We start from the raw sequence: 17,092 nt of genomic DNA, 5'->3' as shown, positions 1-17,092 counted from the left end.
TGCCTCTCTGCCTATTTGTGATATCTCTCTGTCAAAAATAAATAAAAAAATTTAAAAAAAATAAAAAAAAAAGATCTAGAGAACAAGACTACATAGCTATTATGTTGCAGCCCTCTCTAGGATTATAGGGATTAGTTCAACCAAATGATGTCTATATTTTTAGTCCTTCTAAATAATAAGTCATTCATTATAGGAGTCTTATTTACAAATAGTATTCAAAATTATCTTTGTTTTATGTTTATTTAGGTCATAAATATTTATTTTTTTTCCCAAGATTTTATGTATTTGAGAGAGAGAGTGAGAGCAAACAAGCCCAGGCTGTGAGAGAGGGAGAAGCAGAAGCAAACTCCCCACTGAGCAGGGATCCCAATGCATGGTTGCATCCCAGAACCCTGGGATCATGACCTGAGCCAAAGGCAGACACTTAACTGACTGAGCCGCCTAGGCGCCCTGGTCGTAACTGCACTTTTAAGGCAGAAGTTATGTATTATTACTGATTTTTTTTAATTAATGAAATTCACTATAGCTTCTTTTTCAAAAAGACTAGTAACTCATCTTTATAAGGGAACTCACTAACCTGCATTTTTCACTTTAATATGGTATATAGAACACTAAATAAGAATTGTTTTTAAATGGCTAACAACTATGATAAGCTAAGAATGTGCTGTGAATAAACAAAGGGAATTGTTTTCTTGAGAAATATACCTGCTTTCTTCATCCCTCTGAATGTCAGGATAATCAACTAAAATTCTGAAATGACCACCAAATATAACTAGTACTAAACCTATGTTATTATAGTAAAAGTTCTCTTATCCAATCAATTAGGACCAACAGTAGACCAGTTTAATAGGATGGTTAAAGAAGGAAATCAAGAAAATGGTTTATATAACTTACTTTAACTTAAAATACATAATCTTTCCTTTACCAATCTTTCGATGTGGGACTGAGGTCTTTCTTTTGTGTGAGTCTGCTTGGTAGACTTAAATATTATCTTTGTTAGATAAACCCCACCCATAATATAATTGTGATTTTCAGATTAAGTTTCTTTAAAGAGGATTCAGAAACATTTTTAATGCTGGATATAGACCTTTTTTAGTTTTTTTATCTTTTTCCTAATCTTTTACAGTTGTTTTACCCAGACATAATTAAATAGCACCATTTTAAGCAACTGACCTTTACCAGTTCTTTTAAACTTTTCAACTTAGTTGTCATGGAAACATTAGTTTTCTTACTTTTCATACTCATTTAAGCATCCAACTAAATTACACGATTTAATTTTTACACTTACCGCATGCGTTTACATAATGTAATTAAATTATGTAGTGTTACAATAATGAAGACCACTGACATAAAGGGATTTGTGGGGTTAAACACAATTGACTCTTGGTAAGTGATTAACTCAACAAATGAGAATCATGCTTGAGGGAAACCTGTTTGCTCTAAGTGATCTGCATGCCTTGGGCATCATTTTTATTATTTTGTTGTTCTTTTGGACATACCAGTTTGGTTTTTAATTCCCTTAACTGCCTGTCTCAAGTCATTTCAGAGGATTTAATGGTTAATCACTTTTTACCTGGCCTCAGATGTTTACGGACTGACATGGAACATCTTTCTCCAGAGCATGAGGTAAGCCTCCATGATGATTAAGCCACTGTGATGATCTGTGCCAACTTCATATGCTTTACTGTCTCCTCTACAGACTTGCATTCTTTATGTGACGCACGATTATGATACGCTGTGCTTAATTCTTTTAAATCTAGTTTTTTAAAATCTTTTTACAGCTTTACTTACTGGTTAGGAGATCTTGAAAAACTCCATTAACATCTTTGATCCTCTGTTTAATTCTGTATAGTTGGGATCACATGCTGTCATTCACTGAATGTAATTAGAATCTAATGAGCTAATGTACCTGAAATGCTTTTTAATCTGTAAAATGCTAATGCAATTGGATCTCTGACCATTAACTTTCTCAGAAGCCAAGTTTGCATTTTCTGTCTCACATTTCCTTATAACTCTTTTATTCTGTTTGTCTCCTCGTTTCCTCCAAAACCATTTATCATTTATTTCCTATTCTGTATTTTCAGCCTGTTTTATCTACCCATTATCATGGTAGGGGTTTTTTTGTTGTTGTTGTTGTTTTCTGTTTTTCCAGCTTTTTACAGAGGAAGCTTAGATTATTTACTTTTAAACTTTTTTTTTCCGATAACATGAATTTAAGGCTCTTTGTATTCCTTTAGCCACATCCTGTGCATTTGCTACATTGTATCTTCATTATCATTCAGTTCAAATTGGATTCTCATTTCTGTCATTAATTGATCCATGGGTTTTGTTTAATAAGGTAAATTGAGATGTAATTCTCCTGTGTTTTTATCAGTTTTTTGTGGTCTGCTTCTTCTGTTAGCTCTTAAAATACCTATTAAAATTATGATTGGGAATTACCTTTTTCTCCGTGTAGTTTTTTTGATCTTTGTTTGGTATATTTGTAGGTGCCTTCTATCTGGTTGAGGAGGCTCCTTTGATTGTCAGCTGGTTGATGTTTTATCATGAAGGAGTCTAGAATATTGTCAGATTTTTTTTTCTTCCTTAGTTGAGAAGATTACGTGGTTGTTTCTTTTAATCTCTTGATTCATTGTTTTACACTAATGGATTCTTGGACATTAAATCAACCTTTGTATTCTTAAAATAAATCTACAATAAATTCTTAAAATAAATGATCATTTAGTTATGGTGCATAATTCCTTTTATATGAAGTTGAATTTGGTTTGCTAGCATTTTGTTGAGGATTTTTGCATCCAAGATGAAGGCTAAGCCTGCAGGACAGAAGAAACGATATAAGCCATATTTCACCACTCCATTAGGGTAGATTGGACTGAAAGTAGGAGTAGTTAAAAGTTGTTCAAAGGATCAGACTCCCAGATTCCCTTTATGACTTTGGTAGAATTCTGGAGCTTTACTTTCTGAACTTGGGTTATATCACATGTAGCTGAGAACAGGAATGAGTGCTGTAACGAGAAGGGGGAAATTAAGTGAAGGCATAATGATGGGAAACTTTGTTACCTTTCCCTTTCTTGGGTCCAAAAATGCTAGTAGTCGGGATTATTCCCACAGGGGAAGAAGATAGACAGAAAGTTTGTTTGTGCCCAATTTACCTTAAAGTGAAGTTACTCATGCATGAAAAAAATTGTAATCAGCACTTTAGTGCCCCAGTCTTTAGTGGACATCCCAGGACCACCAGCCATTTGAGGAAAACCCTCTAACATCAAAGAGATGAAAACATACATGCAAGAAAGAGGGTACTGGAGGAAACAGACAATTCAGGGAACAGAAGAAAAAGTACAAAAAACTCCCCCCAAACACAATAAATCAAAAACTAACTAAACAAACAAAATCTATAATCTGTGAGATGAGAGAGTGGAAAATCAGAAAAGATTCAAAAAGGATTAATTTAGATCTAACATGCATATGACAAAAGTCTCATTTAGTAACCAAAGTCCTTACTGTAATCTGCAAGGCAATCTAAGCTCTGACTCCCTCTTCCTTCACATCTCAGACCTCATCTTCTACCCTCTCCTTTGCTCACTGTGGACCCACCAGTCTGGCCTCCTTTCCTAGAATGTGATAGGTGTACTTTCACCCAGATGGAGCCTTTGCTCAGCCTTTTCCTGGTGTCTAAAACACTTGTTCCTTCATCTCCTTCAGGCTTTTCCTTAAATATCATTTCCATGAAGACTGCTTGGGATACCTCCATGTAAATTGTAACATTCTTCACCTTGGCCTCCTGGCACCCTATGTTTTATTCAATACTCTTTCCAAAGCCCTATCACCTTGTAATATACTACATAACTTGCCTATTTTTTGTATTTATTTTCAAGAAAAAGCTCTCCGTAAGGTGAGAATGCTGTCTGTTTTGTTTATACATTCTTTGTATCTAAAAAAGTGCCTGGCACATAGTAGGTGACAGTAAATATTTGTTGTTTAGTGACCTCCATGCCCGAACATGGGCCAGGAATATTCAGGAAGACATTCAGTTTCTGGTGTGGTTACCAGCTTAGAGGAGCAGCTTAGATCCCTCCACCCTTTCCATCACTCACTCAGTCTTCCTGAAAAAATGATGTTAACTCTTAGGTGCCCATTGTATTCCCAGTTACACTTTAGTAACCACAGACCTATACCTGGTCCCTGCTTTAGACATTAAAATAGAGCATCTTACTATTTGCAATGTGGAGAAAGCAAAGCAGCTTTTACTGGGGAAAATGTGTGTGATCATGGAATAAATATATGTTAAATGTATAGATGTACACCAATTTTATTTTTACCATTAGATGGTAGGAAAAACTAAGGGAGAATTGAAGTCAGAGTTAGGAAGGTTAGTGAAAATCAAAATCAGTTATTAGGTTATATGATTGAGGTCCTTTTTTATTTTTAAGATTTCATTTATTTATTAGAGAGAGAGAGAGAGAGAGATCACAAGTAAAGAGGCAGGCGGAGAGGGAGGGAAGCAGACTCCCTGCTGAGCAGAGAACCTGGTGCAAGACTTGATCCCAAAACCCTGAGATCATAAATGAACCAAAGGCAGAGGCTTAACCCACTGAGCAACCCAGACGCCCCTGATTAAGGTCTTTTAAAACTATTTCTGCACGTAATGTAGCAATCTAATGTGAATTTCTTTAACAAAGTGACTGCTAAAACTTGACACTTTTAATTAACACTAGCTTGTGGTAATAGTAAAAGTTAATTAAAAAGTTTAGATTAAATAATAGTATTTCACTAAAGTCATTTTTTTTTAAAATCAGGTCATTTTAAGTTCCATGATAAAAGAGTGTGAACAAAAAGTAGAGAACAAGACAGTCCAAGAGCCTCAAGGGTAAGACATTAATTTTCTTTTTAAGACTTTATATTGACCTTAATTTCTCTATCTAAATTTTCTGTAGATGGGTATGGTGTTTTATTTTGTGTTACTCTTTAGTCACTTTTGGAAGGTAAGAAAATTATTTAAATAAGTGGTTATCAAATGCTAGTTTATAAACCATGTATCAGAATTATCTGGGGAATTTAAAATTTTCATCTCTACCCCGTGCTCTGTGCCATCCTCTCAACAGTCTGATTCAGCCTAGGGATCTGTATGTTTAAAAGCTAAAAACAATGGGATAGGTAGCCGGATTTGGGAATCACTGGTCAAAATAGTTTCTTAGAAATTTATGACAAGAATTATAAGGTGTAACTTGATTCACTGCGTAAAGGATTGTAAACTCGTGAATGTTCTCCTAACCAAACTAACTTGAATTCGAAGATTCATTGAAGTTAAAATACAAGCATAGGTGTGGAAGAGTAAAGGTGGGCATTCAGGAGAGGAAGTAATTTACAGATAGACTGTGTGTACTCTTACCTCTTATTGATGTAACCTTGAGCAATTAATCTTAAATGGACTCTGTTAGGCATAAAAAGCTCAAAGGTTTTTCCTTTATTAAGGTGACTACTAGGAATAAGGTGTCATCCTATCAGGCTAGGTACCCAGACACACACTTACCTCTCCACACCCCCAACTTCTCCCACACACACGTACATATACAGTTTTTTACTTACTGTGTGTCAGAGCCCTTTCTTGAGCCTCCTGGGATGTTAGGAACTTTCCTACCATTGTAGACATGGAGAGTTAAAAAACAGTAACAGTACTTTGATAGACTTCAATTCTGAACACATAATCTATAAAATTAATGCCAAAGCAAATGCTTCTGTTCATTTGTCATACATTTAGTGTTAAGATTATCTGGTGCCTTATCAGTTGAAAATGTAAAAAGTTTGGGTACAAAATTAAGAAGAAGTCTATGTGAAATGCATTCTAAATGAAATTTCATTAATTAGCATGCAGAAATTAAGAAAAAGAAAAATACCTTCATAACTTCCCAAGACTGCTTCAGTTATATGAACGTCCTTTTAAAAAAGTTTATTTTTATAATCATATTTTCCCATTATTCAAAACTTCTATATTTTTTTTAAACTTTTAGATAATTGCAAATAAGCACAGAATAAATTATGCAGTGAATTCCCATGTATTCATCCCTCAGCTTCAGTAATTATCAACTCATGGTCAATTTTATTTCATCCATCCCCCTCCTGTATTCCGGTATGCATTTCTGAAAGACCAATGCTATTTTTAAAAACATAAACATAATGTCATTAAAACCAAAATAACTACTTCTTAATATTATCAGTTATCTGGCCTGTGTTCAAATTTCTGATTGTTTTATAAATGCCGTTAGCAATTTGTTGGTTTTTTTTTTCTTTACAGTCTCTTTCTTTGAGTCAGGATCCAGAATTCCATTCATTGCAACTAATTGACATGTCTCTTCAGTCTCTTTTAATCAGTAGGTTCCCCTTCTATCTCGTTTTTTTCTTCATGTACTTACTGAAGAAATTGAGTCTTTGTTCTGTAGAGGTCCACACAGTCTGAATTTGGCCGATTGCATTTCCCTCTTGTTGTTTTAACATGTTCCTCTGTATTTCCTAAATAAATTTGGTGGTTGGGTCTAGATCTAGAGGCTTCATCATATTCAGCGCATATTTCTTTATTTTGCAAGACTGCTTCGTAGGAGGAGGTGTGTTTTCATCGTGAGAGAGACAGTGTCTACTTCTCTCTTTGTTTCAGTGGTATTAGCATCTGTTAATGATCAGTACCTAGCTCTACTAATTGATTAACTATTACTAAATATATTACTCTAATTCTGTCATTCCTTCTTCATTTGAGAGCTAGAATACTTCAGAGAAGAAGCCTTCCCCCATATGTATTACAATTACCCGGTGATACAGTTTTTTATAGTAAAGGCAAGGTAAATGTTCAGTTCTTTCACTTTACTTACCAGTTTTCTAAAATAATGAATTGATTCATCTTCTGATGGTGACTGGTTAGTCACCTTTGCTCAAGTATCATAAACTCATGTATTTTCAAATACCTGATACAATTCAGTGTATTGCACTTAGTATCTTTTGATGTCCAAAGTATCCCATCTTTGGCCATTGTAAGGCTTCTCAAGTTGACTTCCCAAGCCCTTTCGACATCAATTTGTAAAATAGAATGGTATGGAGGGAGAGAGAAACATTCTAGGATATAAATAGTTTTGAAGATCAGTCAGGTATAAGAGGTTCTGCAGACGCAGAATAAGAAATGGCAACTGGTTTGATATGAGTTACAAAAGAAAGATCTGAGATTTCCTTGAAAACTTGCAGGAAAGGGATAATATTACCTTACAAGGCAACCCATTTTTTTTTTTAAACAACTCTGTTTTTTACAGATTACTCTTATCCTAAGTTAGTCTCCCTTCCTATTACTTTTCCTCTCTAAAATAGGTTTCATCATCTGGCAGAGAGATGGGGGGTTGTTACAGACCCCTTTGTAAAACTGATAAAAATGTAAACTTTCTTTTCAGAAAAAAATGCTATAATGTAATGGTTCTCTGTTGGAAAGCTTTGTGTAAAGTAGATGCCTGTATCCTTTATACCATATGGAAAGAATCAGAATAACTGGGTTTAGGACAAGACATCTGTATTTTCAGTACTTCTCTGGGTGACTATGATGTAAATTAGTAGAGCTGTACAAATATATACAGCTATGCAGATATATATTTATATCTAATATTTTACATGTTACATTGGTATCTATTAAGTCTTCTGAATCTACTCTTCTCCAGACTGAATGTCCCAGACGCTTTAACATCTTTGTTGCCCTCTGGTTAGACTATCATTAAAACTTGATAATACTCGGGGCACCTGAGTGGCTCAGTCATTAAGCAGTTCCCTTTGGCTCAGGTCATGATCCCAGGGTCCTGGGATGGAGTCCCTCATCAGACTCCCTGCTCAGCGGGAAGGCTGCTTCTCGCTCTCCCACTCCCCCTGCTTGTGTTCCCTCTCTTGCTGTGTCTCTCTCTATCAAATAAATAAATAAAATCTTTTAAAAAAAAAACACCAAAAACTTGATAATACTCAAGTATTATCTGACCCATGCATCCTATTTTTCTCAATGCAAACTAAAACCATACTTACCTTTCAGCTTACGGTATTGTTCTATAGAAAGAAAACAAAACTGTAAACTTGGTACATTAAGGAAAGGCATTAGAGAAAATCTAGGACGTGAACTGGGATTTAAAGATTGTTTATGCACCAGCTAGAAAGGAAGAGATAAGTTAAAAATGTTTTGAACACAAACTTAGCAGGCTTGACGTAGGGGGATCTAGAAATTGAGCGTTAATTGTTGGTTAAACACACACACACACACACACACACACACGAATAGATTGCTGTGTTTCTTGAATGCCAAGCACAATTTATCTTGTAGGTAGTAAGTAGCCATTGAAGATTTGTGAGAAGGGATAGGATATGAAGAAGTGATTATTTCAGAAGTTAATCTGATCATGCAAGAAGACCAGATCTAAGACTTGGAATAATTCAGTTGGAAGGTATTGTCGGTGGAAATAAAAATAAATTGTAGATGTTTCATAGAATAAAATCAGAGGATTTGATGATTGGTTTTTTTTTTTTTTTTAAGTTTAATTTATTTAATCCCTACACCCAGTGTGAGGCTCCAACTCGTGACCCCAAGACCAGGAGTCCCGTGCTTTCTGACTGAGCCAGCCAGGCACTCCTGCTGATTTGTTTTAAATAGAAGACAGGGAGCCATTATATTCGCTGTTGGGAGGAAAGGAAAATGTTAAAACCACTAACAAATAAGGAAATAAAAACAGTGGATCATTTCTAAAGTTTGGAGGTAAAAAAGCTTCATGTTAGCTTATCTAACAAACAACAGTAACAGGACACTTTTCTTTTTTTTTTTAAAGATTTTATTTATTTATTTGACAGACAGAGATCACAAGTAGGCAGAGAGGCAGGCAGAGAGAGAGGAGGAAGCAGGCTCCCTGCTGAGCAGAGAGCCCGATGTGGGGCTCGATCCCAGGACCCTGAGATCATGACCTGAGCCGAAGGCAGTGGTTTAACCCACTGAGCCAACCAGGCGCCCGACAGGACACTTTTCCAAACTCCTTATGGAGATGATACTTGAAACTTGAAGAGAAAGTTTCAGTAGTGAGTTTTGTAATTGAAGAACCAGGAGCCAAATGCTGAAACTTATGGAGGATTACTTTGTGGGAAGAGAATGCAGCAGGAGACAAGTAGAGACAAGGGAGAGGCCAGGTTGGTGTACTGGCAGAAGAGCTGTGGGAAGAGATTTTAAAGATGGGAGTCATGGTCTGGCATTTAACTTAGTAATTCACAGCGCACACCTTTAAGGACTAAGAAAACCAGAAGCGCTTGATGGCAGCACATACTTCATCTGTAGTTTCCCTGGACAGGTCCCGGGCTCCTGCACCTCGCCATTCACTGCCCTTGACATGGTCAAACACATTCTCTCCTTTGGTCCTGCAAATGCAATGGGCAAATACAGATTGTAGCAGTAATCGCAATCTGTATTTTTCAGTTTAAGAAATTGAATCAGAGTAATCTAAAGCATATTGGCCAAGGCTACGGGGCCAGCAAACTGGGTTTATTGTTGGATCACTGGAAAATTGCACTTGTTCACTGTTCTGTTTGGTATTATGATAAATTAGCAATCTTTAGTAGTTATTTAGATGTGTTTACTCCCTACACAGAAGGTTGTTCAAAAAGAAAGAAGAAATGGATTTTAAATTGTTGATTGAAACTAATGCAAGTGGCAGTTGAGGACATTGTGCCCTGTCCTCCCAAAAGTAATACGTCATAGGATTGTTATCAGAACAGTTTATAAAACCTCGCTGTGATTTAATATACTCATTTGTGAAAATAGGGATAATATCTATCTTCCAGGGTTGCTATAAGAATTAAACGAAGTGATGGTGATGAGGAGTAACTACTCATAGTTACAGCATGTTATTACGTGCCTGGCACTACTAATAAGCACTGTGTGCGCTTGTATAGTTCTTAATAGACCTGTGAGGTAGGTAATAGACTTATCTCCATTTTACAGATGAGCTCAAATAACTTGCCCAGGGTCACAAAGCTGCCAAATGACAGAGCCAAGATGCAGTCTCACTGCAGACTTGCTTCGAACCTCTACACTATACTGTTTCCTTTAATATAAACAGTGAATGTGAAGCTCCAAACCTAGTATGGTCCGTAAAAACTCCTGTCTGTAAATACTAGCTTCCCCTTTGTGATACTAGCTCAGAATGTATTTATTAACATTATTACTACTGAAGAAATGAAAAAAATGGATATTCTAGTTTTTTAATTGCTTTACTTGAATTTTAAAATTTCTTTCCTAGCTCAATGTCAATTGCTGCAAGCTTAGTGAGTGAAGATACAAAGACCAAGTTTTTGAACAAAATGGGCCAGTTGACAACCTCAGGTGCCATGTTGGCCAATGTGTTTCAGAGAAAGAAGTAAAAGCAGGAAGGAAGCCCCAGTAGACACTAAGATGGACTCAAGCAGACTGGTTCCTTGTACTTGAAGTACTTGCCTTTTTTATTTCCTTGTTTTATGTTCTTGCATTATAATTTTATCCTAACCTCCAAAGATATTTGCACTGCTTTTGATTATTGCTGTATATCTGTTAATTTTGGAGTTACAACTGTGGTGATAGAAAATTGGGTTTATAGTCTGTACCAAGTCCCTCTTCTATGTTCTTGTCTTTCGGAATAATTTTTTTTTACATATATATATATATATATATATATAGTGAAGAGTTGTGGTTTTTTTTTTAATTTTTGGATGGGATATTAGCAAATCTGTATTATACACTAAGCTATTACAATGGTACTTAAAATAATGTAAATTTGAAGTCATTGTTATAAAGTAATAAAAGTGGAGATTACTTAAGTATTTAAATTATGAAAGAATAATGCAGACTTTTTATTGTTTCTTAACTGACTAGAAAGAGCCACCAGCATTACTCTGTGCCTTTTGGACTTCAGTTTTTGTGTCTGTAGGAATTGTGTGCATTCCATTCACACAGTATTTTATAATGCTGTGATGAATTTGAGTTACAGATCCTACAGTAAGTAGATTATAATGAAACCTTCCACATTTCAGAGCTCTCATGAATATTCTTTAAGTGCTATTCAAACCTCCCCAGCACTTACATGCATATAATGGACTTACCTGAGGAGAGACAGCACATAAACACCGGGGGGGGGGGGGGGGAGCGTAGTAACCAAGGTGAATTTTGAAAACTGATATGTAGTAGATTTAAATACTCAAAAGTAAACGTAGGTAAGAAGAGCTAATAATTGTGAAATTCTTCTCCAAATTTAAGTACACAGGAAAATATGGTTTGAATTTGAAATTTAACACTGACTTACATGAAATATTGTGTTTAAAATATTTTCTAATGATTTTGATTTCAGAGATTATCTTTTCATTCTGTGTGTTACAGAGAAGTACCGAAAAGTTAAGGACATTTGGGGGCTGCTTTTTTCCCTCTAAACTCAAACTGACATTAGCTAAATTACTGTTGGTTAGTTAACACCTTGTCCCTTACAGTCAGTGACTATTCTTGTGTTTGATATATATTACATAGAGTCTTAAGTCAGTGTACAGCTCCACTGGAATTGGACAGTTGTCTCTGCAGTAATGCAACTTGAAGTAGAAAAGAGTGGGACTGGACATAGAAGGGGATGATTGGTTTGAGGGGGTAATGTGAGGCCTTTTTGAAAAATGAATATTTTGGTAAAGAGAATTCTTGTTTGAGCACAGTTGATGCATATAGGCGATTCTCGTGTTTGTTGTATAAACTGTTTTAATACACTTGGAACATAGTTGGATTACATTCACTTCTGGAAAAGATAGCTTACCACACAGTCAAGCTTATAAAATGAGTTGCCATAAACAAAGCCATTTAAAAAGTTCATTCTGAAATTATTTCTTTTACCTGTAGTGACACAATTGTTAAAATTAACTAGTCTTTCAGAAACTGTTGGATTCTAGGCATTCCTGAGAAATTGAAAGTGGCTACCTTTCATGTCAAAAATGTTGATCTATTATAAATAAAATGTTTTTGCATATTTGTTTTTGTTTTGTTTCCGGCTATGTGTATTTATTTTCATTTTGAAGCACTATATACTCTGTATCCAAGCAAAAGGAAATGAGAAAGAATGTATTCATTAAAATTTACTGTGTTATTTAAGGAATATAATTTATATAAATTACCTATTTAATTTACTTTTACTAAAAAAAGATTGTTGCTCTAAAATGAATATATTTCAGAGACAGTTTAAAGGAACTGTTACGGTTCTCATTTGCTTTGAAATACAGCAAAATAAATATATGCGTTACCAAATGTATGAATATAAATATTTTTATTGTGATAATTTTTATCAGTTTGTGACTCCATTTGTCTAAATGCTAGTGTTTTCTTTAAAAGGCAGCATCTAGTAAGATACACAGTATATTTCAAGGGAGTCTCCCTTATTATGCTGTTAAGCATCTTAATGTCAGTAAGACTTCATCTTTATTTTCACAGTGATTTTTAAGGCAAACTATGATTCTTTAAAGACCAGATAGACTAACCATACTAATCACTGAAACTGAGTGTGTTCTTCCAAAACAGGCCATAAAATTCCCATACTCACTCTTTTTACACAGAAATAAAAACAGTACAGATTTAAATATTTGACTTAACAAAAAACTAAGTTTGCAAAGTAAACTTGATTTAAAGCTAATTTGAAATTATGCCTGTGTTTCTAAAGCAAGCCAGAAATTTAAAATTTTCAGAAACCCAGAAATGCCATAGCTAGCAATTTTGCTGAATTACTCCAAGAACTATGCTTGAATGATAGCAGTATCTAACTTTATATGTGAATGTCCTTGACTTCATTTGTTTGCACCAGTCACCCCTTTTGCAAGATTACTTTGCTAAACGCCAAACAGACTTGCAGCCTGAATGAAATTGTAAATAATTTTAATAGAGTCTCGATTCAAGTTGCTATCAAATTCCTTTTTTAACAGGAAAGAAATACTGGTTCAAATAAATAGTCTCTGATAGAATTTGGGGAGATGAATTGGCTGTGTATTGATTTGTCTTGTCATGATCCCAATTTTTTAAATAACCTATTTTAGACCATTTTGAATAACCTATTTTAGACTATTTTGAACTTTAAGGACAGGACTATCTCCAGACATCACCTTGTTGATCTTGGAACTGTGAGAGCTAACTACAGTGAACATTTTGTGCTAGTTACCAATTCCTTAACTATTTTTGTATAAAGAATGTATGTTTGAAGAGTTTTGTAATTAGCAGTTCTAATTCCGAAAATTCTCCAGATTGGCTAGGTCATAAAATTCCAACTTTGTCTTGGATGTTAACTCTTTTATAAGCAAACTATGAAATAAATTTAGCTTTTCACATGAATAGATATGTGTTTGAAAGTTCTCATGTAACTTTACAGTATGCTTGTTTTCATTACTATTTTATTTCAGTATGTTTAAAAAATAATAGATTAAAGGTGTTTGCTAGTAATAAAAAATAATGTATCTGGTAGATTTCTGCATCTTGGCAAAACAATTGTATTTTAGGCTATTTTCACACTACAAATGGATGTTCTGCATGCATTTCGTCTATGGAATTTGCACTCTAGTCACAATCTCTGAGTGGCACATCAGTCTTCTGGATTTTCCCATCAGAACTAACTACAGGAAACTTTGCCTTCTTTATAGTTTACTTTGTTTGCATGTTTAAGAAAAATCTTTAAAAATTCCTGTTCACTGTAAGACCACACCACTCATAAAGTACATGATAGATAATGTGAACTCAACACAATATAAGCTATAATATATAACTATACTATATATAGTATATGTATATTATATGTAATATATAAATATATATATTTAAGTGGTAGTATATAAATAATTTTGATAGTATATAAATATTTCCTTTAGTTCAGGGTCGTGACAGATGTAAATTATTTACTTTCCTTAAGAGTCTTCAGTAATAGCTGTAAAATTCTGTCCAAAGCATATCTATATAGAAAAGTATATTTTGGGGTGCCTGGGTGGCTCAGTCGTTAAGCGTCTGCCTTGGGCTCAGGTCAGGATCCCTGGGTCTTGGGATTGAGCCCCACATCGGGCTCCCTCCTTGTCAGGAAGCCTGTTTCTCCCTCTCCCACTTCCCCTGCTTGTGTTCCCTCTCTCGCTGTATCTCTGTCAAATAAATAAATAAAATCTTTAAAAAAAAAAAAAGAAAGAAAGAAAAGTATATTACTATTTTAATATTTTAATACATTAAAGACTAATCCATTATATTTATTTCAGTTAGATCATTGCATGAATAGATTCCTTGAGGGATTTCAGTGTAGTAAAATTTATGTTAGCTTTAAGCTGGCATTTTGTGTTATATGAAATAGATATTAAATTTTTCATCAGTGATTGTTATTTAGGGTTATCATTTGTTGACAATCTACGTTTCAAAATTTTTATGGGCACCTGGGTGGCCCAGATGGTTAAGCTTCTAACTTTGGCTCAGGTCATGAGCTCCAGGTTCTGGGATCGAGCCCCATGTCCAACTCCCAGCTCAGCAGGGAGTCTGTTTCTCTTTCTGCCTCCGCCTCCCCTGCTCGTGCTCTCTCTTTGTCTCTCAAATGAATAAATAAACTCTTAAAATAAATTTAAAAATAAAAATTTTAAAAACTATTCTTACTGGAAAAACGACCTCTTTTTAAATTGTTGGCATTTCCAACCTTAAGATATTTTTAGGATATGCATTTTCAATGAAGCTGAAAATGCTGTAAGTATCTTATGTAACATATACATTGCTAAGTAAATCTAATGATTTCTCATTGACTTTACAGTTTTAAAGATGCTTTATCTACATTTCTGATAATTGACAATTCTTTAAATTTTTAGCTTCCTGTATTTATAAATCTCCCTGTCATGTATTAAGTATTGAACCTAAGGTGAATGTTTTTCATAATGTAAATCATTCCTAATTTCATTTTTATATGAATTTTATAAATATCATTTCCTTTCTAGTAAGTTCTTTTTTGTCTTAGAATCAAAAAGCATGGAAATAATAACATGCTCTCTATTCCTTACAGGACTTAAGGACTTACACAATAGTAAACCTGAAAGTATGTTAGCACTTAGTATCAGGAAAGTTCAAATTGGATTTAAAATAAGCCCCTGAATAACTAAGGCATGGGTAACTGTGTATAACCTCCTCCCCCATACTTCTGTTTTCTAGTAAGTGTATAGGTTACCGTGACATGCATCATTTACCTAAAATTGCAGTAGAAGGCAGAAACCACTTTTGATTGTTAATTTTGCCTACTTGAACCATTCCAAGAGTTTCCAACCTAGTGAAGACTGGTAAGGTAATTTTACTTTTTGCTTACCAAAACTTGAAATTAATTTTTATCAAAAGCCTAATAAGTAAATTAGTCCAATAAATTAATTTGTATTACATTATTTAGATTTTATAAAATATTTTATTTATCCTTTGCAACTTCACTCGTGTCTTTTGGTATATATTTGATTCTTATAGTAATTTACAGATTTATTTGGTATGTTATTTGAAGTTCCTTATAACTAAACTTTTCATACTAAGGGAAGAAAAATAAGAACTGCCATTTCTTGAAAATAATTGGTTCCTAGTGTTATCTAAGAGAAGGAAACTCTTCAGTTAACCGTTGATCATTGATTTTAAAAGTCAGAATCTGGTTTCTTGAAAACATTACGAAAGTTTTCACATCTTAGGAGGTAAATGCTACAAACCAAATTTGGAGACCGTTTTGTTCTGTCATACTACTGAAGGCATGGTGTTGTAGTGTAATAATCCTCAAGAAAATCATGGAGAGGCAACAGACTAGAAATGGATAAATATCCTGATTTTCAAAAATGAGAAGCCAAAAGATAAAAAATATGGACTACCATTCTAAATCTATATAAAGCCTCTTCAGGTTGGCTTTTTGGACTACTCAGTCCAAAGTAACCCCTATAATTCATTCCCTTAGATCTCCCTGTTTTTTTTTCTTTCATAATTATTCTTCTCAGTACTCATTTTCTTATTTTTTATTGTCTGTCTCTTTCACTAGACTCAGCTCCATGAGAGAGAATGTTGTCTATCCTTTTCAACCAGTATGTCTCCGGTATTTGAAGAATGCCTGGTGTATGATAAGTACTCAACATTAACTGAATGGATTAATGAACTGTGAGCTTGATACCAATTCCATGCAAGTTTGCCAATTAGATTAAAAGGGAACAGGATGAATTTACTGAGCCTACATGCCAAACTAACCTACCGTCCTTTTCATAGAGCTATTATATGTTGTGGATCAGGAGGATTGTGTAGTCTTGTGCATATTTTGACCTCAGCAAAATATTTGACTTTGTTCCTCATAATGTCTTTATTTATATCCAAGGTAGAATATATGGAATAAATAAAAGTGCAAAAAAGAATTGTGCCATGTGTGTATGGTCTAAAAAGCTCTGCAGCGTTTATATTGGTATCTGGCTCTCTGCGCAGCACCTCTTACCAACAAAGCTCACCAAGTCTTGCAAGTGATCTGTCAGTGTAGAGAAGCCATCCCTTTTTAAAGATTGTAAAGTCATTCACCATTCAGCATACATCTGTGGAGGACCTGTTTTGTGCTAAGCATGAACGAGACTGACAAGACAGAGCTTAACAGCTGGACAAGGAAACAAACAGGTTGAGAAAGTACGGCTGAGGAAGACGTACTTTAGTTAGGGGGGATTATCTTTATGGTTTGCTTTGAAGACATCTGTGAGGTAACATTTTACCTGAAAACCAGGAAGAATAGGCTTTAGACATGTTTTCACATAAAAGAAAAAAGAGCAGTATGTGCACAGGCAATGAGACGAGAAACAGTGTTGTGTTCAAGGAATTGGGGAAAAAAATGACCAATGTGGTTGAGACACTATCAAAAGATGAAGTTGGAGATGGATGTAGCCAGATCATAGAGAGCTTTGTACACTATGATTAGAAGTTAGAAAGGGGAGCCTTTGAATAGTTGAAAAGTAATTGAATAGTAGAATGGCTTAATCCAGTTTATATTGGATATACTTGTGCTTTGTAAGATGCTTTTGAAAAGGAGATGAGTAGAGGCTGAAGGCAGAA

At 34.6% G+C, this 17,092-nt stretch overlaps 1 protein-coding gene across 4 annotated transcripts in view; it reads left to right on the top strand.

Moving 5' to 3' along the window:
- RELCH (RAB11 binding and LisH domain, coiled-coil and HEAT repeat containing) overlaps positions 1-16,501 on the top strand; it is a 107,485-nt gene extending 90,984 nt beyond the window's left edge. For 3 of the 4 annotated variants that reach the window (XM_044242862.1, XM_044242860.1, XM_044242859.1), the window contains 3 exons: positions 1,538-1,626; positions 4,794-4,864; positions 10,287-12,023. In XM_044242862.1, coding sequence (XP_044098797.1) covers positions 1,538-1,626; positions 4,794-4,864; positions 10,287-10,407 — 281 coding nt within the window. In that variant the 3' untranslated portion in view covers positions 10,408-12,023. Of the gene's footprint in view, positions 1-1,537; positions 1,627-4,793; positions 4,865-10,286; positions 12,024-16,049 lie in introns of those variants that run through there. The other variant, XM_044242861.1, reaches the window with a different exon arrangement.
- Positions 16,502-17,092: the final 591 nt, after the last annotated feature.

The sequence above is a fragment of the Neovison vison genome, chromosome 3 (genome assembly GCF_020171115.1).
Source record: "Neovison vison isolate M4711 chromosome 3, ASM_NN_V1, whole genome shotgun sequence".
Lineage (NCBI taxonomy): Eukaryota > Metazoa > Chordata > Mammalia > Carnivora > Mustelidae > Neogale > Neogale vison.
This window is presented reverse-complemented; position numbering and strand designations above follow the sequence as displayed.